Source organism: Chinchilla lanigera, unplaced genomic scaffold, assembly GCF_000276665.1.
Source record: "Chinchilla lanigera isolate Chin_1 unplaced genomic scaffold, ChiLan1.0 scaffold00030, whole genome shotgun sequence".
In the NCBI taxonomy this organism is placed as follows: Eukaryota; Metazoa; Chordata; class Mammalia; order Rodentia; family Chinchillidae; genus Chinchilla; species Chinchilla lanigera.
The window spans coordinates 14,436,704-14,461,073 of NW_004955431.1; the positions used below are offsets into that span (position 1 = coordinate 14,436,704).

The 24,370-nt window shown below is 41.2% G+C and overlaps 1 protein-coding gene across 1 annotated transcript in view; it reads right to left on the reverse strand.

The window, feature by feature from the left end:
- LOC106148861 overlaps positions 1-22,196 on the reverse strand; it is an 83,102-nt gene extending 60,906 nt beyond the window's left edge. The window contains exons 1-7 of the mRNA XM_013515732.1: positions 22,047-22,196; positions 13,226-13,402; positions 11,547-11,650; positions 8,981-9,087; positions 6,727-6,815; positions 6,359-6,389; positions 3,456-3,557 (exon numbers count right to left, since the gene is read on the reverse strand). Of these exons, the coding sequence (XP_013371186.1) occupies positions 3,456-3,557; positions 6,359-6,389; positions 6,727-6,815; positions 8,981-9,087; positions 11,547-11,650; positions 13,226-13,402; positions 22,047-22,196 (760 nt within the window). The remainder of the gene's footprint in view (positions 1-3,455; positions 3,558-6,358; positions 6,390-6,726; positions 6,816-8,980; positions 9,088-11,546; positions 11,651-13,225; positions 13,403-22,046) is intronic.
- Between the last annotated feature and the right edge of the window lie 2,174 nt (positions 22,197-24,370).

Sequence of the window (24,370 nt, forward strand, 5' to 3'; positions counted from 1 at the left end):
TACAAACTGTGAGCTAAATAAACCTTTCCTTCCTTAATTTTGGGTGTTGGATATTTTGTCTCAGCAGTGAGAGAAAAGTAACCAAGACAACCACAAAGAAATATCACCCCTCCACCTGATAGAATGGTTACTACCAAAAAGTAAAAATAATTATAATAATAATAATAATCAGCACTGGTGAGGATATGGGCAAAAGGGACCCGTGGTTCATTGTTAGTATGATTATAAATTGGGTCAGCCATTATGGAAAACGATATGGAGGCTCCTTAACAATTCAAAAAATATAACTACCATATGGTCTAAGACTCTCACTTCTGGGTATATAGCCAAAGGTAATAAAATCAGTATTGCAAAGAGGTATCTGTAATTTCATACTCGTTGCAGCATTATTCACAGAAGCAAGATACGGAAGGAAACTTAGCAGCAGATGAATGGATAAAGAAAATGTTCACCAGTTTGAAACCCCTTAGAAATCCATGCCAGGAAAAATATGGAAAGCATGTGAAACTATTTCTGCTATTTTAATTTTAGAACACTAGAAATAAATGGTTAACACTAAAAGTAGTCTACTCTGTATGAACTATTAGTTTTCTAACAATCTGCATAAATGAATGTGGACATTTTATTCCTCACAAAAAGGAGGAGGAGGTGGTGGACAGAAGTGTCATTTCACAAAGTAGCTTATTTTCAAGGCCTTTGACAAGCCACTTTAAAAAGGATAATGGAATAAGAGCTAAAAGCTTCCTATCAGTCATTGTTTTTGAAATTCGCTTGGATGTGGTCTCCAATCACAGTTTCCTGGACAGACGGCCTTTATGACGGCTGCCCACTGATCCATTAAAATGACAAGCTGAGGGCCACACAGCAAACTTAATGCACTTAACTTGACACTAACAGGGGAGATGACAAAAGGGGTTCCTCTAAGTCTTTTGCAAAATGCTCTACACCTGGGAACAGAGAAAACTTTCAAGTTAGAAGGCTATCTTTAAAGCTCCAGGCGTTAGAACCAGAAATGTGCAGTGATGGTGCCAGAGGGATCAAAGTGATTCTAAATTGGTATTAGAAACCTTAGGACACAAAGCGTGTAAGGGCATCTGCTACAGTAATGTTCCTGTTGCTGCTTCCTGGTGATGGGTTAGTATTAAACTACCATCTCTATCAAGCTTTCTGGACATTATGAGTGGATGACACCACCCATCCAGTCTCTTTAATTATAATCAGGAATAGATTATTTATACTGATGTAGCGTTAAGACAGTTAACAATGAATTGTGAGTAACTTTCTTGGGACTCTTTTTGTAGCCAAGAACTGTTATGATTCTTAACTCATACAGATCAAGTTCTGTAGAGCAAAGTTTAAGAAGGAAAAAAATATGAAAACTTTCCTTCTTTGACATAGGTCTTTAAAGGGACTCTACTTCTCCTCAACGTGAACAATGAGGAGATAAAGTGCTACATACTTTGCATCTTTCTCACAAAAAAATAAGAAGAATAAATAATAAATGGGCTCATTTCTTAACTTTTATTCTGAAACACTTTTAGAATCTCAACAAAAATAAATGAAATGAGTATGAAAGTAGGAAAAAACAGACCAATGTGTTCTTTTAAGTTTTTGCTTTAAAATAATTTTAAAGCCACTTGCCCAATTTTTCCATCTTCCCTATTTTATCCAGGTGTTGACTGGCTTAGTGCACATTCCTCAAGTCTGCTAGAAGTCTCTCGATTCTTTGTTGTAGGTTAACTTCTCAATGATTTTTACTTTAAAAAGACTTGGCTCTCTTTTGAGGCTCAATTTTGGAAGTAAAATTCCCAGGATGAAAATTATGAACTATCTTTGAATAATTCTTTTGGTATAAAAGCTTTTTCAAAGGACTCATGATGTTTCTGGCTGCCTCCATTTCTGTCTTCCTAAACATAACTGGACAGTGGTCGGTAGGAGGCCATTGCATTTTAAAGCTGAACATGTGAATATGCTATATGACAATCACTGGCTACCAACTAACTCCCTGTCACCCATACACCTACTCTTTTTAGGAACAGAGCACTCTCAAGTTCTAGTTGGATGTGTGCCCATCCAGCTATGTATATTCCTGCTTTCATCAGATATGTGTGGCTAAATGACTGAATTCTGGCAAAAAGGTATAAGAAGAAGTGATTTGTGCAAGTTGCAGGCCATCTCTTTGAAGACACCGGCTCCACATTCTCTGTTCCCTGTCCTGGTGTCTGAGGACAGAACAACTGGAGCACTGCTTTGCACTCAAGGATGGAAGCCATATGTTGATGAGAGTAGCTTGGATAGACCAGTCATGGGACGAATGGAATAAGTTACCACTCCACCTCTATTCATTTTCTCATTTGTGTATTCCTCGTGATGTTCATATCTTCAAACACCGTATAAAAGAAAGTTGGGGGAGCAAAGACAAGCTTTGTTTTTGGTTTCTGCAAATCTACATCCTGGGTCTGCACTGTAACAATTGTTCCTGTCCAACAGGTCACAGACGTACCCAGCACCTGGGTCTCAGACTTGAACCAGACTCCACCAAGAAAGCCATGTCTTGCTGCCTTCTCTTGCTCTTGTGATTAAGAAAGGTAGAGTTTGTTAAGTGCTTCACATGCACTAGTCTGCAGTTTCCTCTGCCTCTATCTTGCCAATCCAATGCTAGAAGGTCAGATGTAATGTCCTCTTTGGGATGCCAGCCTCTTCCTATATTTCTTTGACAATTTTTAGTCCCCTTTCTACAACCTTTGGGCAACCCCCAGCATTTCCTTGTCTCCAGCCCTCTGTGAGATCTTTCTATACACTTGTACAATACTTGAAAAAGGAAGAGGGACATGAAACATTAAACCCCCAAAAGGCCCCTTGCTGTTCCCAAAACTAGCCAAATCAAAGAGGCAGTGAAAGTAGGTCCAGACCAGAATGTCCGGTTAAGTATTATTTGAAAAAACATCAACTCCTTCACATGTACACTGGGAACTCAGCAAGCATTGTGTATAAGAAGTATTCTTTTCTACAAGGCGGCTGTTCCTTGGAATGATGGTTACACAAAGGAACAAACTTAACTCTATCAACATTTATGTATTTAAGTACCTCCCTCCATACTGACCTGTCCAGCCAGCTACCAGGGGACTCTTGCTGCTAGTAAATTTCAATAAACCCTATGTGTTGTGTGTATCTCCTGGTAATTTCTTTGTTCTCATAGCAACCTAGCTCAGGGTCCTCACATAGATAGGCTTCACACAGGATAACTGTTAAACCAGCCAAGACACTATGGAGTTTAAAAAGCATAAAAAAGTCAGGGAAATTGCAGGATGACCTTGTATCTCCAAGTGGGAGAGGGCAGCACTTTTATAGTTAAGCGGGGACTACTACATGAGCACAAGACTGCCTCAGATCACCACAACGGTAATGGAAACGTTTATTGTTTTAAAGAAAAAGGACGTGCTGAATCGGATTACAGCAGCCATAGGGTGACTTCTTCTCGCAGCAGTATGGGCAGTAACAGTGGCTGAGCTCCAAGCTGAAGCCCAAGTCCATGTCAATTTCGGGAGGAACTGAAACTGCAGAATGAAGAGTGTACACATCAAGCTGAAATCACTGAGCAATTAGTTGGCCATGTGAGAAATACTGGTGATCACTGCTTCTGTTACTAAATACCCCACACAGCAGCATTTGTACCCAGCCATTAAGGAAGACAGTGCCATCTCTTTGCTAGTTTGGCTAACAGCTGATAGCAAAGGTGTTTGGCCCAGCTCTTTGGTACCCAGAGCTTCTCCTATTTGGTTCAAGATTTGCTGAGGATTGCAGTTTACCTGTGGTGCCACACAATGGCAGCCTATGAAAGAATTAAAGTACTTCCTAAGAGTGTAAGGAACTAATATATCCCTTTTTTAAATTAAATTGTTTTATTCTCCTACTTTCTCTGTGATTCCCTTCTGGACCAGCAAGAAAGAAATTTAAAATCTCTTCACCTTAGTTTTTCTAGCCATCCCAAAGAAATATTATAAAAGCTAATTTTCAATCATGAAAGTTGGGACATAGAATGTACAAAGTGTTGTCGAGCTACTCTGCAAGGGAGAGGATGGCTTTAAATTGTGCCTGCCCCTAGACTGTTGGATAGGTAGCTCCTGGCATAAAAACAGGTCCCTTCATTTTAACCAGCTACATCTAACCTAGGAGTGACAGAGCCGCAGCCCACGTGAGGAGGAGGGACTTCCTCCTCACCAGGATGAAGCTTCTGTAACACACATGTCTTCTCCATACTTCACATCACAGTCTTCTTGCACCCAAGAACGCTAGATAGCACTTTAGCACTACACCTGGGGGAGGGGAATTTTAAGCAGAAATATCACTGATGTAAACCACAAAAAATACAAAATAAATAACACTGAAGAGATAATGACATAGAACTTGTTTATTGCATTTGAGCTGCAACAAGAAGACAGGGCATGGCTCTGTTCAAGCTCAGCTGGAAGCATGCATGCCAGCTGGAGCATAGCCTCAGTTAGAGCATTAGATGACTCAAAGGTTTTGTAGCTCTGAGCAAGAACATGTTTGTAAATGGCTACAAAAGCACTAGGAGTATTGATTTGGGAGTTGCAAGTTAATTTTAGCAAGTAAGTAAATTTGCACATACGGCATACACAACTGACTGTTTTCTACAACTTCTCATCTCAAACATTCAACAGCATCTCCTTTACCCTCACTCTTGAAGGAACATTCCTTTCTCATTTGTTAAGAAAATTAAAGCAAGCAGAATAGAACCTCTGACTCCTACCACCACTCCATCAACCTTCTAGCTCTGTAGATTCCTATCTGTCCCTAATGCTAGTGAAATAATCAGATGTAAGCACTAAGTAATGTGTCTTTGTTACTTATGTCATTGCTGAGACAAAATACTTGACACCCAAAGTTAAAGGAGGAAAGATTTATTTTGGCTCACAGTTTGTAGAGGTTTCAGTCCATAAATGGCTGGCTCCAAGGCAGGGTGGAATGGCAGAGGGCATCACAGAGCAGGCAGGAAGGAGGCAGAAGAATATAAGCAGTAGCAGTAGCAGTAGCAGCAACCATAGCAGCAAGCAAACAAGTCACAAGCAGTGTTCCTCTTTCTGCCCCTTGTAACCTACCAAAACTACCCACGCTTATAGTGGTTAGCACTCACACTCAGGTTCGGGCAGCCTTAATCTAAGCATCACACTATATATCAATCCCAGCATCACACACATCCTTGATTCCAGCATCACATACCCTAGATCCAGCCACCTCTGAAAATCCCCACGTATGGCCACATGAGGTTTTGGGGGAACACCTAGACACAAGCCATAACAATGATATTTACAAAGTTACTAATTGCAGATTTATTTGGAAAAGTTAACAACTGAAAGAATCTAAATAAATAAGACAGTTGTTCAAATATATATAAAATGCTATGCAGTCACTATAAACTACACAGTGAATGTTTAATAATATAGTAATATTTGTTATAAGAAGAAAATGTAGATTCTGAAAGAAATTATAAAATCTATCCCTAGTTTTATAAAAGGAAAAAAATGGATTCATTCTATCTATGTGTATTTGCACATTGGAAAATAATCTGAAGGCCGTATATGATGTTATAACATTTAACCTTAGTTTGCCTGACTTCAAAGCCCAGGGTCTTCACCACTCTGCTGAATTAATGTGGATGCTCTCAGCTGGTCTGAGATGGAGACCATACGAGCTACCCTTCACCCTAGTCCAATAAGCCACACTATATACATTTTACCGGTTGGTTTCTAGAATGTACATTAACAAGCCAGAGTTACAATATCTCTTTATTCTTTACAAAGACACTCTATTTAATTGTAAAATTGGGAGTAAAACTAAAGAGTTTGTTAAATCTAACAAAATATCTACCAACATGTAAGTTGATATCATTGTCTCTTCAGTCTAAAGCAGATTATGAAGATTCAAGTCCCATACACTGTGGTGGAATAAAACAAACAGCCCTATGATAGCAAAACCAACCAAAGAGTTAGTATTCCTTGACCTGTATTGAAAGAAAGAAGAAAGAAAGAAAGAAAGAAAGAAAGAAAGAAAGAAAGAAAGAAAGAAAGAAAGAAAGAAAGAAAGAAAGAAAGAAAAAGAAAGGAAGGGAGAAATTCCCATACAAAAGAGCAAATATAGCCATAAGGTAGGGAAGAGCTGTGTTCGTAGTAGGTGGAAAAGCTCAAAGCCAGATTTCCATCTTGATAGCTGCTCTAGTTCTCACAGCTACCCTCAGGTAATCCCCACCAGATGTTTTGAGAGATTATCATAATTTCCCAAATCTATCCCAGCTCCCCAAGATAGTTCAGTTCTGTCATCAGATTCTAAAACTCACCTTCCAACACTATTAAGAAACAGTATATTACCTGGTGAGAAAATAAGAATGAATAATAAAATGTCAATATAATACTACTTGGTCTTTAAAGAGCTGAAGTAAATTATAGTTTTCATCTTCACAATAATCCTACAAAACAGGAAGAGTGGATCCTGTTACCTTCTTTGATAGATGAAGAGGGCAGAGCTAATGCGATTACAGGCTGTTCTGTCAACAGGTTGAGAGGCCAGGGTGAGAACTTAGCCGTGCTGGTCCTGGACCCTAGCTCCCGAAATCATGCCTTGCGCTGGCACCTGTCAGTGGAGGCCCTGAACACGGTGCACCCAGAATGATCAGACACCATCCTCCCACCCCTTCTCTCTGCTCACTCTCGATACATACCGCTCATTGCGGATGGTCAGTGTGGTATCTAATGTTTCCAGGATCTTGTCTCGTTCAAAGACTTGGACGGAGACAACTAACAAACAGGACAAATTAATATTTGTTGAGGAAAATGAGGGGAAGAGAAGAAGAAGGAAAAAAAGAGGAAAAGAAGAAAGAGAAAAGAGAAGATACGTCCTGCACACAGGACCAGCCACAGCAAGAATAGGGGGACGGTGGCAAGGAGGTATAAGAGCCACCATCTTTTGTGTCCTCTTTTGATGTCAGATCTGGGCCTTCCCACAGACTCTGAAGCTGCTCTATATATGCGCCTAGATTGTGAGACAGCGCCCTCTGTGACAGGTCACGCCCAGCGGTCCAGCCGTGATTGGCTGAGATTTGAGCGCTGTCAGTGGTTGATAAATCGCGGCCAGTTTCACTACCATTTTTTCATGCGCTAGTCTCCCGCCTTACTCTGCATAATCCAGAAAGGCTTTCCCACTGAGTACCCCGCTGGCTGCACACTAGTCAGAGATGAGATTCTGCCTTGATACAACAACATATATCTAGGTTACCTAATTGCCTGCTCAATAATTATTATCTAAATTATATTCCTAATTTTCTATATTCTTCTGTAGTCTATCTTCAAAAAGGCAAAGGTGAAGAAAACATTCTATGATGAGGGAAATGTTAACAGTATTAATTTTTTTAAATTATATATTTTTTTCTGGGCTGTGTTTGTTGTCAGGACTTGGATCCCTTTGGGCTCCTGACTGCTGCTCTTCAGCTGCCTTTCCTGCGCCTGTCCTCTCCCACCCACCTGCATGTCACACAGTCTCCTCCGTGGAGAAATGGGTCTCATTTCTACAAGAACTGGGTTCTTAAAGTCTGGGAATCAGTTGGTAAACTGGAAGAATCTGATTGTGGGACCCATCCATTCCAAGGGCAGACATTGAAAAATACTGAGAACTTTTAAAATTAGGACTTTATGTGAAAATGAGAAAAAGGATGATTGAATATACACTTTGAAACAAAAATGACAGGTACTTTCTTTACATACTCAAAAGGCCATTTTATCCAGGCCAGAGCCAAGAAACCTGTGGACCTGTGACCTTTGACCCACAGGTCAGCTTCAGTGCTCCAGGCAGGGCCCCTTCTTAACTGTCACAGAACCCAGGAAAGTTCTTAACTGTCACTGATAACGGGTCCAGCCATATCTCTTGATGTACCCACAGCTCCAGGCACCTTTGAAATCAGTGTATATTCAGATATTTCTGCTGGACTGAATGTTCCCAGAAGAAACCAGACTGAAGGAAAAAGCATAGAATTCCTGAAAGAAAAATCCTTTGCGAACAAAGAAGTTTAGTCAGTTGGACATGACAGAGCAGCAACGCCTGTCTGCCAGACAGACTTATGGGGCTCAGGGAGAACCTGGGCCTGAACATGGCTGCCCCAGTTATCCACTCCTCCTCAAGAAGCAGTCTGTGCCATATATGCTCCACACCAATGGAGGAGGACCCAGGGGAGACAGAGATGGAGGCGGAGTGGGGGAGTAGCCTCTGTGAGAGGTAGAGGTCCTGCATGGGGCAGAGGAACTGCCAAGCACAGGTGCCTGCTCTTCTAATGGAAGCCAGCATCCTGCTCTACAAGTGCTCCGGAAGTAAAGTGATCTAACTAGAAGCTACCCCATTTGCTTAAGCAAAATAAATCAGACACACAGGATTAAATATCCTATTTTTCTCTTATGTGAGACACTAAAGTATAAATAAGAGCAAAGTGGAGGAAGATATTAGAAAGTAGGAAAATTATTCAAATGGGAGGGGAGCAAGAGACGGGGGGATGAGGGAGGGAAGGAAGGGAGAAGGGATTTAAGGGAAAGAAAGAATTGAAGAAAAAAATGCAAACAGAGTTTGTGAAAATTGGGAGGGGAAAAAGGGTTGGAGGGAGGGGAAAGAAAGAGAACCTGCCCCCAAAAGAATTAAGATGTGTTATGTACAGGTAAAAATCCCCCATGATGAATATGATCATTGTGTATTGCAAACATGTATGAAAGAAAGAAAGAAAGGAAGAAACTGTTGATGTAAGCACAGGACTAGCCGCCAGCATACCAACCGTCTCCTTTGAAGACATGCCATGTAAGGTTTCTTGTGAAACCCGCCACACCCCTCCCATCGACTGGTGGTTTTCAATCTTTATACGTCCTCGCTGCCTTCAATGTGCAAATGAGTTGACTTACATCAGTTGTGTTATTACACATCCAACTCGTAAGCGTGAGAAGACTGAAGAAGGTCTCCCGGTAAAAACCAAAGGAGACCTGAATTTTGTAAGCATTGCTTTCTGGGTACCTGAGTCTCTCACAATGACATGGACTGAAAAATCATGGAAGGAAAAAGCCATAAGTGGCCCAAAGCTGTACATACAGAGAGAAGCTCAAGAGTTAGAATTCACCCTGTTCGTCTTATTTTAGACAAACTATATTTTTCAAAGTTTAAAATGAGATTTTTAAGAATATTGAGAAAATATCTCAATGCAAATTCTATTTTCCTGGTGTCTCTCCAGTGCTAAAACATACCCACCTTGCAAAAAACAAAAACAAAAACCTGAGTCCCCTTACCAGTGATTTTCCTCCAGAAAAAAGAGGGGAGAAGGACTTATTATGAGTAATTAGAAAACTGAAAGCAGAATGACTTTTAAAATATGAAGGGAGCTACCGAGAGCGTTTTAGATCATTCTTATCAACTATTCCCAGGACACAAATTATAAATACTTACATATCATGGGGAGTAGTGGAGATCAGAACATAAATGTATACTGAACATATAAAGAACACACAATGTATACTGTCAGAATAATCTTAAATTAGGGGGAAAATAGCTTTGAAATGAAGGCTGTCCTCATATGAGCTGAAGAAAACCTTCAATTCCAAACTATAAAATTCTAAAAAAGTCATTAACCTCATACTGAGGTGACCTTATATCCTCTGTTAACTTTCCTCCAGTCTCTCAAGATATGGCAAGAAAGCAAAAGCCATCCTAATTAGAGTAAGTTCAACCTGCTAAGAAATAATAATTTTTTGTTGTTGTTGTTGTTTTGTTTTTCTTCCAGTATCAGGAATTGAGCTCATGACCTTGAGCTTGCCAGGCAGGCACTGTGCCGCTGAGCTAAATCCCCAGCCCCTAATAAATTTTTCTCTAATCAAAAAAAATAAAATAAAATAAAATAAATTTAACCACTCATCAAGAGCTGGGGATTATGGAGGGCTGGCTCTTGGGCTATTTCTTTTTGTTTGTTAGAAATATCAAAAGATTTCAGTATTTATTAAACTCATTAAAAGCTATTTGAAGCAAAGATGCTTTGAGAGATAATTATTCACATGATGATCTCATCTTAGGTCCCTTCTGTTCTTCACAGATACTGGACAGAACTGCACAATCTATGTTGGGTGGGGGCTTTAATAGCACACTCAGGATCTGTTGCATAGGGTTCAAATTATCAAAAGGACTTTCAGCTTAGCATTCCCATCTTATTTTTCACCTCATTGGTATATCATTTCTAGGTATGTGGTCCACTGGTGAATAGTAAATACTCTCTCATCACCTCTGCTCTTTCTAGATCCCTCTATTCTCCATAGAACAGACTGAAGTTTCTACAAAATATAAGTCTGGTCATGTCACTTCCCTACTTAACATTGCTCAGAGGTGTCCTCCATTGATCTTAGCGTGAAGTCCAAATTTCTTATTTTGGCTTACAGGACTCTGTAGGAGGCAGTCCTGGATTACATACCACTCAAAATTTCTCTTATTCTCCACCTACCACTACCACACATCTTGTCTGCTTTCCTTCTATACTGAAAATCACTGCAATTTTATATACTTTCCTCTTGGTCTTCAACATTTTATTTTCTCATTCTGTGGTCTCACAGAGTTCTTTTGACTTGGCTTTGCATCCCAGACGTACATGTTAGCGTAAGCACATGTGAGAATGACTTCCTTGTGTGGTCTAACTCTTCCTATGACGTAGTCCCAATTCTGTAGTGGTATTTTAGCCAGTGGGTAGTATAATCCTAAACACTGCAGTGTTTTTGTCTTGATTACCACCTTCCCTTCCCTCAGCAAGTCAGACTGAATGATGTTTTGTGAAATAAATTGCTTCGAATTGAGAGCAGCTCTACAATGGAGTGTTCCGGCCATCTCTCTGCATGCCGCTAGTTGTGCACTACTGAGATATGTGCAGGCCCCCTTGGTCTGTATGATTTGGCTTATTCTGAGCAAAGTAAAAGATGATATCATAACATTGATGAGATATTTAATTCAACAAAGAGGTCGTTTAACAGTCTTATTTTCTACATTAGCGGGAAAGTAATCTGGGGAAATAAAGCAATATAATGTATCTATCCAATTTTTAATAGATGTGGCTGTTTCCATGCACCTTCAGCACAAGCATCAGTACCTTCTATAGTTACTTTAAAAAAATGACTTCATGGCCCAGGCGGGGCCGAGAGGGGCTGGACCTTTATGTGGTAAGGTTCGAGGACCTTGAGAACTTCGATCTTCTTTTCAGGGATACGCATGGAAGCGGCTGCCTGGGGAGGGGGCTGGAGTTCGAGGAAGTTGTTAGTAACAGCTGCCTTTACGGGATGGTTAAGCACTTGGCCTGCGAAAAGCTTTGCATTTTGCTTGCATCATCTGAGTTAATCATAGCAACTGTCACGGCAGGGGTTTGGGGTTCCCATTTTACAGGTGGAGAGACTGAGACTCAATCAACTCAAACCGCCAAGGTCATTCAGCCAATAAATGGTGAAGACTGGCTTTGTATTCAGAGCTCTGACCTTGCAGCCCGGTGCTCTTGAACCACTTGGCTTTGTTGCTGGGTGTGGGAGAGGTGTGTCGTGCCCCGAGGTTTCTCTATAGAAAAGGCCGGGGGAAGGGAGGCCTAGCAGGGAAAGAGGGGGTACAACTGAGGCAAGGGTGAGCGAATCAGTTATTTGGCAGTTACTGAGTGCTTTCTCTGCCCTGCATTGTTCTGGGCTCGGTGCTCACAAAGATGAATAGAGCCAGAGGCGAATGAGGCTCCATCACATCCCTTTCAAAACCCTGGGTTGGGGGCCTCCATCCTGTACCCACGTGATGATATATTTTTATAAAATTTACAAAAATAAGATATTTTGGGTTTTTTTTTAAAGAGCCACACACACACACACACACACACACACACACACACTGATTAAACTTCAGGTTCCTTCACACTTGGCTATGCTCTTGCAAAAGATGGGGTCCAGGTGGAGATGGAAAAAAAAAAAGTGACTTGGCAATCTGACATGTTATCTCTCCAGCCCTCTGCTTATGCATTCAACTATTGAAGTGCAGGCCCACATAGAGAATAAGAATCCAAAATTGTTATTAGTTATAGACAGAATATCTGGCTAATGATCTGCATTCACTTTTAAGGTGTTCTGTTGCTGAAACAGCACCACCTTGCACACCTTGCCTTTAACTTGCATAACAGTGTATTTTCACTAAGAATTTACTGTATTTCAAGACTTTGTTCCTTGAAAAAGCCCTCAATTCTCTGGATCTCTGCAAGTGACTACTAGGTGTGTCCAGGGCATACCAGAGTGTATGTTCAAATGGTGACCTTGATCTGACCCTGCTGTAGGACTCTCCTGGCTAGTGATAGGCCCTCTAAAGACTCCTGGTGCTCTGTGTATGGCCAGCACTCCCAGAAGACAGTGTGGCCATGTCCTGACAGCTGCTGTCACCTATCTCTCCGTTCTTTCATAGAACTGCTACCCGAATAGAACATGAAAGCTGAGTATTGTTATACTAAATTCACAAAATTACTCCTTACAGAATTCCCCAGATTAAGGTTGGTCCAACCAAGTTTACTATTGAGACAGAATTCACCCAGCTTCAAGTTGTCCAAGAGCTCCTGGCGTTCAGTTCGACCAGTGAATGGCTACTGTGAGTGCTGTGCACCGTGCAGTGGACAGGGGGCCTGCGTGACCTTCATAGCTCATGCACTTCCTCCTCCCCCATGAAAAAACCCTTATTCCTTACTGCAGGGACTGGGGCCGGATGCCTCCCACCCTAACCTGACGTTTACAGAGTGACTCCATTAATACTGACTTCACAAATAAAGTGGGAGAAGTTTTTTGAAATGGACAAATTTCTCCTAAATAATCAGATCATCCCTTTGCTTCAGGCTTGAGGAAAAAAGTAAACCAGATCAGGAACTGATACACTAAGGGGCAAGAGTCTTTTTTAGACACAGTATTGAAAAATTGAAGCAATCCATTGAGAGACCAGTCTCCAGCGACTCTGTCTGCAAGTATGGGGCCAAGACAATGGAAATGTCTTGGATGTCCTAGAGGCATCAGGAGAGAAAGATTCCACAGAACTTAGTCCCTGGATGAATCAGAGAAGCTCGTGAGGAAGCATAGAAATAAAAAATGGTTGGAATAAACTCAGCATATGCAGACGTTCCTTTGGCCTGGGAAGGAGCCATCACCTGCGAGGCACTGACTTCCACACTATCTGTATCTGATGGGGGCATGGGGTTGACTTGGGGAGGCTCAGGCACTGGTGCCTTTATAATCCAAGGCATGCTAGGCTGTGCTATGTGGGTGAACTGCATGGTGCCTGAGAAGGCATATTTCCAAAGAGCCTCACTGCCCTTGTTTGCAAGCTGTGTGAAAGAGAGACGAGCCCTAACCTTAGCAGAGGAGCCCAATCAGACAAGAACCAAGGGGAGGCAGGGAATGAAGGGGAGGGGTGGGACCCACCAGGGAGGGGCGGAACTCACCAGGGAGAGGCGGGACCCACCAGGGAGAGGCTCGTCCCTACGGCATCAGCAATGTCCTCTCCGGGACCCAGGAGGCAATTACAGAGTTGGGTTCAGAAAAATTCATTAAACTGCATATATTTATGTACTTTTTCTGTATGCTGGTTTACCTTACAACATAAAAAAAAAAAAAACTAAAGAAGAGAGCACAAAAGCACAAGAGCAAGTCCAGTCCTTATATCTTAGTAACTGTAGTATGTTGTAGAGTAAAAATAAGAATAAAAGCTATAAATGCTGACTGTGCCACTGTCCTCAGCTTACATTACGGGACAGCCCTGTGAGTTAGACGCTGCCATGCTCATCCCAAAAATGGAAAAACTGCCTCAGCAGCCTGGATCTGCCCAGAGCTTCACAGTCCTTGAGCTGCAAAAGCAGGTTGGGACGTAAGGTCTTCAGGTGTTCATGAGCCTGCCTTCCTGTGACAACTTGGCCCTTGTTCTCCAAGGACAGCTTGTTGCAGGCCAGGATGCCCTCAGGCACATCTACACAGTCCTGCCCTTCCTGGAGATAATGTCCAGAGACAAGTCCTTCCTCAAGATGGTAGTTTTAAGATGCCGTCTTGGCAGCATCTTTTTAAATACCTGCAGCAAGCGCTGCCTCATTAAGTGTGATGACTGTAATCGCTTGTCAGAGGGTATCTTGAGTTGTAATTAATGCTTCTTTTTGTTTTGTTTTGTTTTTGTAGTTTTTCTTCTGGTACCAGGAATCGAACTCACGACCTTGCGCTTGCCAGGCAGGCGCTTTGCCGCTGAGCTAAATCCCCAGCCCCGTAATTAATGCTTCTGTTGGGCTGTCAAAAGGAAAACACCCCTTAGGTTGCTGCCTAAAGCATATTGTGGCTCAGAGTTTCAGAGCCTTTGAGGGGCTTTCGTTTTTGTTATGAGGTGTATCAAAATACAGATTCTCAGATGACTCCTCTCAGCCCTGTGTAGCCTCCAGCTCTACGTGAGATGCATCCACCGATGCTTCAAAGCTCTGTGTGGTGGTTCTTCTGCCTATAAGGTAGGAAGTAGAACAGACTCCCGGTCTAAGAGGACTAATGGGACTCAGCCTCCCGCAGTCTGGAAAAGTGACTCACCCTTGGGGACTTCAGGCATTGTCTCTGATGCATAGGTGAGGGTGATTAACCTCAGGTGGAGTGGAAGTCCAAGACCCGGGGCCATGAGTGGCTGTCAGTGGCTCCATGTCCCTGAGCCATGTCCAAGGGTCCAATGGAAATTTTATTTCACACTGGCTCCGCTGGCTTCCGAAAAATCCCTATGCTCATAACCTTTGTACTATAGGGCCAGCTCCATGCTTCTCAAAGACCGAGGATGCTCAGGCTTGCATATAAAAGGTAGAAGTGAGGGTCAGGAAGATAGAAGCCACTAAATAGTGTACATTTTCCTAAAATAGTCAAATGTTAAAATTGTAGGATTGAGATTGATCCCATACCAATTCCAAGTAAATTCTGGGTCTGGTATTTGTTGGAGTTAATACACTTAAATTTCAGTCAGTGTCAAGAGGCCCAGGTAATCTGAGGGTGACCAGTTAGGAGAATGTTCATGCCTCTGTGTGTTGTGGTCGCCCTTCATACTGCATCTGCCATAAGACTGACAGTGATGTGTGCACCTTGCTCAGGGGAGGGTACCAGGACGTAACCTGATCTTTCAGGCCAGGCTTGAGGAGAACAGTGTTAAGTACCACATGGGCGCTGTCAGAATCTGCACAGGGGCTCAGGAGGTCAGATCTCCATCTGTCACAGGAGGATATAACTGGTTTCTCTGCTGTATGTCCTACTTGCTCAGTTTTCTTCTTGATTCTTCAGATAAGCAGATCTTACTGATAGGCTTGTGCGCAATGTAATGACCTGGAATTGTGATTGACACAATATACTGGGGGTACAAAAATAAACACAGATAGAACTATGGAGTAAGTTATATAATAGCCTGAAGTTTGAGGACAAAATGTGATATTTCACAAACAGACTCAATGTTTTGAGGCAGGTTTGGGCTAGCATAAAGTGAGATCTAGAAGAGTATGGTTGGTGTCAGAAAGGGAGAGAGAATGTTAATTCATTCTCCTTTGACCATTTTGGTGACCAAGCTTAAAGTTCAGATTCTCTAAGTCCAAACTGACCACTACCTCCCAGGTATATGTTCTTGGAGCAGGCTCTGTGATCACAGTGTTGTCCTCAAATAAGAGTCATGGAAAGCATTGTCATAGAGTTGTTAGGAACTACAGGTTCATCCCACTTGCAGTCATGTTCCAGCTCTGCCATCTGCAGCACCCTCTAGGGCACATCAGCTTGGGGGGAAATGAGGGTGGTAACCTGCTTCATACAGTGGCTATGCAGATTAAAAGGGCTCATTTGTGTACAGTCCTTGGAAAGTGTCTGGCGTAGGGTCTGCACTCTGTAAATGCTGGCCAGCAGTAGCATGAGGAGAAAAAGGTGGGGAGAAGGAGATATAGGAACAGAGGAAGGAGAAAAAGGAATGCTGCTGAGGAAAGTGGCCACCTTTTGCAGACCTCTCAGCCTTTTTCAGATGTTTTGTCTTTCTTTTGTGGTTCTTGTTTCTTCAGTCTTAACATCATGGATTTAAATCCTTGAACAATTGTAGAGATTTCCTGAGAAACAGTGAGTGGCTATCCTCATAGTTACTTCTATTTGCTCCTGCCAGAAACACATGAGTTCTCTACACACCATTCCCAGGAGAAAAGAGCAGACATGAGGGTAGGAGAAGGAAACCGGGCCGCTGGTTGCCATTTGGTTTCATTTTCTATTGAGTTCCCTTTCACCTAGGTCCACCCCTCTGTGGTTTTTTAAATACTTAAATAGAAAATAAACACAGCAAAGAAACAAGCCCAGATTTCTTCCCTAGATTCTGAAGTTTTTCCTAGGATGTGTTGTGGACTACACCTTTGTGGTTTAATACTACAAATAGCCATTGAAGCATTAGAGTCAAAAATTCCTCCCATGGTATCATTGTGCCTGTTTTTTAAGTCAAGGATCAATTCAGAAGAAACCTCCTTATTTAACAATGCTAGTGTGGATGGTCAGAAGCAGCAGGGGGTGGAGGGTACTGTGCATGGTTGGCCCTTCTTTATTTCAAAATTGCAACCTTTAAGCCTGATCCAAAGCATCAGACAAAAACAGGGGATGACAGGTGGGAATATAGGGGAAAAGAGTCTCTTCCTGCCTTTTGAGTTTTAAAAGCCTAGAATTTATGGGAATATTCCAGCCTTTGATTTAAGTGATCTGGGAATAAACCTAGTGAATAGGAGCCAGAGGCCTCCTCCTTCTCCCCTTCCTCCAGTGATAGCAGAAGATTCTTCCTGCCAGCGGTACAAGAGGGAAGGAAAGATATGAGGGCTGATCTGTGTGTTCTGCAAAACACTGTACTCTCCAGATAAAGCCTCACAAGGTCTTTGGGGACCATGAGAAGAAGGGACTTGTGCAGAAGAAAGGACCCAGGGAAATCCCCATGGAAGTGGCCAGATTCAAAAAACTAAGTAGATGAAAAGAGTATGCACAAAGGTAGGTCCTTACATGGCCTCTGAAAACTTCCACGTAGCTCGGACTAACTGAAAGTTAGAAGATGGTTCCTGTGTGCCTGAGATGTGGCATGTCAATGGAACAGAAATGGTATGGGGGATGGATCTCAGGGACATCCCTAAAGCACCCAGTGTGGCCCAACAACTGTGGGACAACACAACAATGGACATCACTGTGGAAACTACAGATGGGTGACACAGCAGACCAGTAGGCTGTCCTGGCCCTTCTACAAAGAAAGGCCCTGGGTGTTAGACAAGACCTTGAGTAACAGGATAAGAATCCTGATTTCACTGAGATGAATTTGCCATTGCTGTATAACACTGACAGTTTACAAGACAAATTGAAGTGGATATCTGAAAGATAACACTTCTGAGATCCATGGTCTGAGATATACCTTTATCCCATGAGTACACCTAATAAGTACACCATGGAACCTGGATTTTCACTGCTGAAGACAACTTTTCAAAGGAAGATTAAAAAACCCATCAAAAATAGGTAAAAATCTTTGAGGGTTCACCTTTCTGAGGGCTTATTCCATGTTTGGTGTGGCACTGCACACACCATGATAGAGCCAAGGAGTGGCTGCAGCTACGGAGAACTTAAAGGGGCTGCCTACAAGCCCCCTATGTCTTCAGTTCCCACAGGGTGAGGAGAAATTTGACAAATGTTCCCAGATCTTCAAAGAGATTTGGGGATTCTGAAAGGAAGAGTGACCTAGCAGGGGTCTGAAACTTGGAGAAGGTAGCAGAGGGCAGTGGTAGAAACTTGTCATCAGCTGGGGAGGAAAGAGGATTCTGGTGGATTTCAGGTTAGACATGATGCTCAGGCCACCAAACCATGCCACCAAACCATGCCACAGCAGATGCTGTAAATGACAGAGACCACATCCAAAGACTGAGCAAGAGGGAACACTTCAAAGAGTGACCAGACACTTCTCCTGCAGTGTTGAAAAAATATATCAGCACCTTCATCCAACCTGTGAGCACTTGTGTAACCTCTGAGAAGAAAAGCATGTGAATGTGGAGAAGAAAATAAAACCTGCTAAACAGAGCATTTGCCCCATGGTGATCAGCTCTGAATTTGACAGTGATTGAGAAAATAATGTTGAATTATTAGGAAAGTACAGATCATATTGAATATGCCAGAATGGAAAAGATTGAATTACCTTTTCTCAAGAGCAAAGTTGAGTTCAAAGTACTTGAAAAGAATGCCATGTTTGCTCACACTTCAGTTCATGATGGTCTTATATAGATTGGCAATACTTGTCAAGGAAAGTAAAAGAAAAATAGTATTATAGGGACACTGGGAATAAGAAAGCAGCAAACAGGTTCCTAATTGTAGAAGCCTACATACACAATATGGTCCCACAAGAGGGATTTATAGCAGGAGGACACTGACTCCAGGCCAAAGTCACTTCATAAATTTCCCACTAGAAGATTCACAAAAGTAACAATAAAGCTATATTACAGCTACTAGGGAAGAACAAAAAGAAAACTGCATGCCCATCCAGAACATAGGAGTAGCAAGGTAAAAAATAGGAATGGATTTCAGAGAAATTTGCAAAGTAAAACCAAAAGAACTAGTTGTGTAGTATATGACTAAAGAGAGGGGAAGAGATTCAGGGTAATCTGCTGCCAATTGATTTGGACAACCAAATGTAGGGAAGTGGCATTCACAAGTTTTACCAGAAAAGATATGGCTGCAAATTGAGAGGTGAGAGGAAATAAGGAACATACTGAATATGGAGCTCCTGGGGGACAGATGGGTAGTGCTGTTAGCCAGGAGTTTAAAGAAGAAATCTAGAAAGGAACAAACATTTGGGAGGCATCAGTGTACAAAGAATAGCTGAAGTCATACTATCCTTGAGATTGACCAGCAGCTAGATATCTGGAGTGAAAAGAGAAAAAAGATCCAGGAGCAGAGATACTTGGAGGATGGAAATTGAGCACAGTGCAAAGAGCTCCTGATGAGTGCTGGGGAGGAGCAGCCAGAGGACTAGGAAGTGAGCCAGAAGAGGTAAAGTTCAGGAAAAGGAGTGGAGAGCACCGTGAGGAAATAGAAAACTGATTCACATCCCAAGAAGAGCCTTAGAGAAAATGTAGAGTCAGAGGCTCTGGGTGACCCCATCTCTGCACTTCTGTCTTCTGGGGTTGCATGATTTTACATGAGGTTAGGGTAGCTGGAGCCTGCCTAACTGAACCACCTACTGAGATAGGATTTTGTTTCAGTTTTATATCACTGCTTGCCTGGTTTAGCTAAGAATAACTAAATCTGTGGAAAGTGATAGTAGAATGGCAAGAACTTTGTGGGGGCAACCCCAGCCTTCTGTGAGAGGTTCATCATCTCAGCACCTTCCTGAACTACAGATGCTGGAATTTCTAAGCTTCAAACATTCTCAAATGCTTTGTAGATATATGAACTTTCTATGTACTCAGAATCATGCCAGGGCTATAGGGGGCTCTTTCTTTACATAGCAAGCCCACCATAAAATAAATCCAAGCGTTCAATTGTTTTGAACACTTTCCATGGCCATTCATCTCCTTAGAAGTTGGTTAGCACTCAGCGCTAATTTTACTTTGGCTTCTAGACCTGTATGAACTTGTATATGGCCTCTTTTTACTCCACTACATGGACTACTTGGGATATGCTGAATCATAATTCTTCAGTCACATATGGAAACAAAATAGTCCTCCATAGAGTTGTGTGTTTTCAAAGATGTCCATCTTTGATCCTTGTCTTGTCCTCAACACTACCCAAAAGCAGGGACTGAAGGATCTCCCTGGCTGTGAGCTCAGATTCACATTACTCCTCATGGATTCACCCTGCCCCCCATGACCATGGTATTTGGTGTGTCTACAGCGTTTTCTGGGATTCTCATTTATTTACCATCCCTTTCTTGATTGTGGTACAACTTAGCCCTGGAAATTCTTCCATGCCTTGTCCTGTGTCCCACCTACTCATAGCCTTCTCTATATTTACTGTCAAGAGAACTTCAAGAAGCATTAAACTTAGCATGCCACTTTTCTATAGCTGTAATAGTTTATCCATTCAACAAGTATTTTCATTCCATTTTCTGGAATAATGAGTAAAATTTAGTTCTTGAGGTTCATAGCTTCATCCTGTGGACAGACATGAAGATAGACAGAATGATGTGATAAGATGCTATGATGTGGTGAGAAACCTAGGCAAATAACCTAGTATTGGAAGTGAAGAAATTTTCTCAAAAGAATTTTGAAACTAAAGAGTGAAATAAAGAGCAAAATTCTATTATCTGTAGAAAAATGAGTGGAACTAGACAGCATCATCTTAAGTGAAATAAAACAGATGCAGAAGAACATGACAGTGGAAGAGGAATTACTAGGGACTGGAAAAATTGGATAGGAGGAGAAGAGATGGGAAGAGAAGGTAGAAAAAGGGTGGTCATATTTAATGCCTGATGAATGCATACATGGAAGTAAAACAGTAAATCTTATTTTGGAGATATGTGTTAATATAGCCATTAAATTTGTGTAGCTTTTATTATTTTTACATTTTTTAATTTCATTGGTACATTTTAGATATACATAGTGATAACATTCATCACAGAGAATTTTTACCTGTACATGTCATATCTTGCTTCTTATTTTTCCACATTTCCACCCCTCCCTTTGAGCCTTCTTCTGCTTATTTACAAAAATTTGTTTCCATTTTTTCCTTCTTCTTGTCCCTTCACTCCTTTCCCCTCTCTCCCCTCCCTTCATCCCATTCTCATTTGAACATTTTTTCCTGTTTCCCAATACCTATTATACATTTCAGTTTCACACACAAGAGCAACAATGTAGTATTTAAACATGTATGTCCAATTTATTTCACTTAAGAATATGGTCTTAAGGTGTATCCATTTAGCTACAAATGTCTCAAATTGATCCTTCTTTATAGCAGAGTAGTTCTCTTTTGTATATTAAAAAAACCCTACATCTTTTTTATTCATTCATCAGGTGAGGGGCATTTGGACATTTTGGGCTGATCGAGGATTTAGCTTACAAACTGTATCCCTATAAACATACAAGTGCCTATATTACTGTAGTATGATGCTTTTAACTCTTTTGAGAAGATACCAAGAAGGGGAATAACTGGGTCCAATGGAACCTCTAGTTCCAGTTTTTGAGGGAACTCAACACTAATAGCCACAGTGGTTTCACCAGACTATACTCCACCAACAGTGAAGAAGTGTTTCTTTTTCTACACAACCCCTCAAACATTTGTTGTTGGTTGATTTGTTGATAATATATATTCTTTCTGGAATGAGATGGAATCTCAGCATTTTTTAAAATTTTATTTTAAAGAGATAAAAAAATAACAAAGTCCCTTGCATTCAGATACCTGCTTGTTGTTGAAGGTGAGAGACTGGATTGTTATATGTGCAGGCCATGCATCTGGCAGCCACTGAAGTACACAAAGTCCACAGTCTGGGAACAAAGAAGTTGTGGCCTAGTAATCTTACCATGACAGTCTTTCCTAAGTGAGTGTGGCTATGCAGCTCCTTTATCATAAAATGCCCTAAAGCTTCAGGGAGGTATATCTTTCCTCCAGGTAAAACCTGCCACCCATCTTTTTCCTATGGCCCCTTCTGTATTGGCCCATTTTAATTTTGCTTCTGAAAACTTGGGTGGTTTGAGAAGTGGAGCCAGTAGGGCCCAGGGCACTGGGAGCAACTCTGCGTCAGTGGCTTGTTTGGGGGCCAAGTCTGCCACTCAATACGCTTGAGCTTCCATCAAATTGCCTTTCAGATGCCTGGGACAACAGATCACAGCAACTCTGACAGGCAGCCAAACAGCCTGTAAGAGGCTCAGTGTTTCTTGGGAATTTTTGACATATTTTTTCCCCTGCAGTCAACAAGACCCTTTCCTTGTAGATAGCACCATGCATATGCATAGTGGCAAATGCATAGCAGGAGTCAGTATAGATGTTTACCTCTTTGTGCTTTCCTTCTTGTAAGGCCCATATGAGGGCAATCAGCTCAGCTCTCTGAGTAGACGTCTCATGAGGCAGAGTCTGACCCTGGACAGTCTGTTTGATGGTGATGACTGCTGCTCCTGCCCTCCAGACCCCATTGATTACCATGATGCTTCCATCAGAAAACAGGTTCACATTCTGGAGGGATTCATCATGTAATTCCGGTCAAGCCAAGTAGATTGTCTCAATCACTTCTATGCAGTTGTGTTCAGGTGACTCCAGGGACACAGGCCAAAGAAAGGCAGAATTGAGGGCCTGAATAGTTTTAATGATTAGTTGGGGATCCTCTAATCATTTTGTCTAAAAGACAAAAGAGTCTTTTGATAGTGGCCCAGCCTGGCTCCTGACAGCCACTTACCACCAGGTCACCTCAAGAGGATCTCCACTGCATGGGGAACAAACACAGCTCTTGTCCCAAAGTCATTATATCAGCTTCCTTTACCAGAATGGCAGTGGCCATGGTAGCACACAGTCAACAAAGCCATCCAGCTGCCACATAACCTAATCTCTTGGATAAATATGTTACTGGGTGCTTCCAAGATCCCAAAGTCTGAGTTAGGACACCCCAAGCAGTGCCCTCTTATCACTGTCAGTGTCAGCCATCAGGATTAGTCATGGCCATTGCTTGATCATGTTGTGCTCTGTGAAAGCCTGTGAGACTTTTTTTTTATGGTGACTCTCCTTAGACGCACTATATACCATAGAATCACTTTTCTCTGTGGTCCCACAATCTCCTTAATCAGAAGATCAGGAACTCAGTGAGTTATAGGATGTCACAGCAGAGGTTCTCTTATATCCTGGGCCCTCACTGACTTCAGAACCTAGAGCAAAAACATTGGCTATCCCTTTAGCCCATCTATCTTTTTAAGTTTTGGTCTCCAAACCTCAGGTGTTGAACATCCAGAAGAGAAGATTAATGACATTACATTGTAGTGGGAACAGTGAAGTTAATTATTAAAATTTTATCTGAGTATTAAGCACCTTGAAATATAAAGTATAGCCAGAGAACTGTTACTTTTTCACCAATCATCATTCTAGTAGTTGAATCCTTGTAGAATGTTAACAGACAATAGTTATATAGTTTTACAGAGAAAATTTGAAATCAAAAGGCATACTAGTACTGTAACATAACAGTAATGATGACATTTTTGTAACACATTCAAATCCCCATCTTGGAACAGAATAGCTTTTTTAGTCAATCATCTCTACCTAGTACATAAGAAGCTTTTACTTAATTTGTTGTCCTTTGATAGGCTGTCACTGAAGAAATTCATAACATTTTCTGGGCTGTTCAATATCTAAGCATCTCTACATGTAGTGGCACATGCATGGTATAAACATCACATAAGTGTTTTGTTAAAAAAAATTATCATTTGACTGATGACCTCATGTTAGCTTGACATGAACCTCTTATTACAACTATCTGGAGCACAAGAGAATGGCAGATCATTATAAACAATCTCAGTTTTACATTTTTGAATACTGTACATTTGGAAGGCATGAATACATTTAATACATCAGGAAATTAGTGATAATGAATTGTCATTATTTTATTTCTTAATTTAGTTTTGTATCAAGAGCATATTTTCATCACAAAATCTTATTGTCTTTTTTAAAAAGCTTAACCTTTCGATGATTACCAATGTAAACATATCACAGTAATATATTTTAAACAATATTTACTGGGGTGTCTCCATAAGACTAGAGATTATTGGGGCTCTTTATTAATGAATAAAAACTGATTAACATTATTCCAGGCAGATGCTTTTTACCATCAATTGGAGTCCTGTCTAGTAATCTCCCTCTACCCTAAGGGGTTTTTGTTTAATTAGCTTAACAAATTTTTGATGACTTGTAAAAACCCAATCACAATACTTAACATACTAATTTTTGAACTGTGAGACACTCTCAATAATATGTAAATAACAATATGTATTACATTTATGAAGCCAATTTTAACACCATTTTGACCAGCTGGCAACTTTGGTACAAGCATATCTTTAATTTATACTACATTTATCTATAAATCAAATCACATTACAAAAAAATGTTCAAAAAATCCAAAAATATAAACAGAATTTTTTTAGCTCAAATAAAACAACTGTTTATAGATTGGACAGAGAAACAAACAAACAAAAACACCCACAAGATAATGTGTTTATAAACTCAGAGGGCACTCCAATATATTTTTGGCCAAATTGAATTATAATAATTTCTTTTGACCTAGGAATGGGGGTATAGGCTAAGTAACTACCAATACATTTGCACAAGTGTCTACCAGA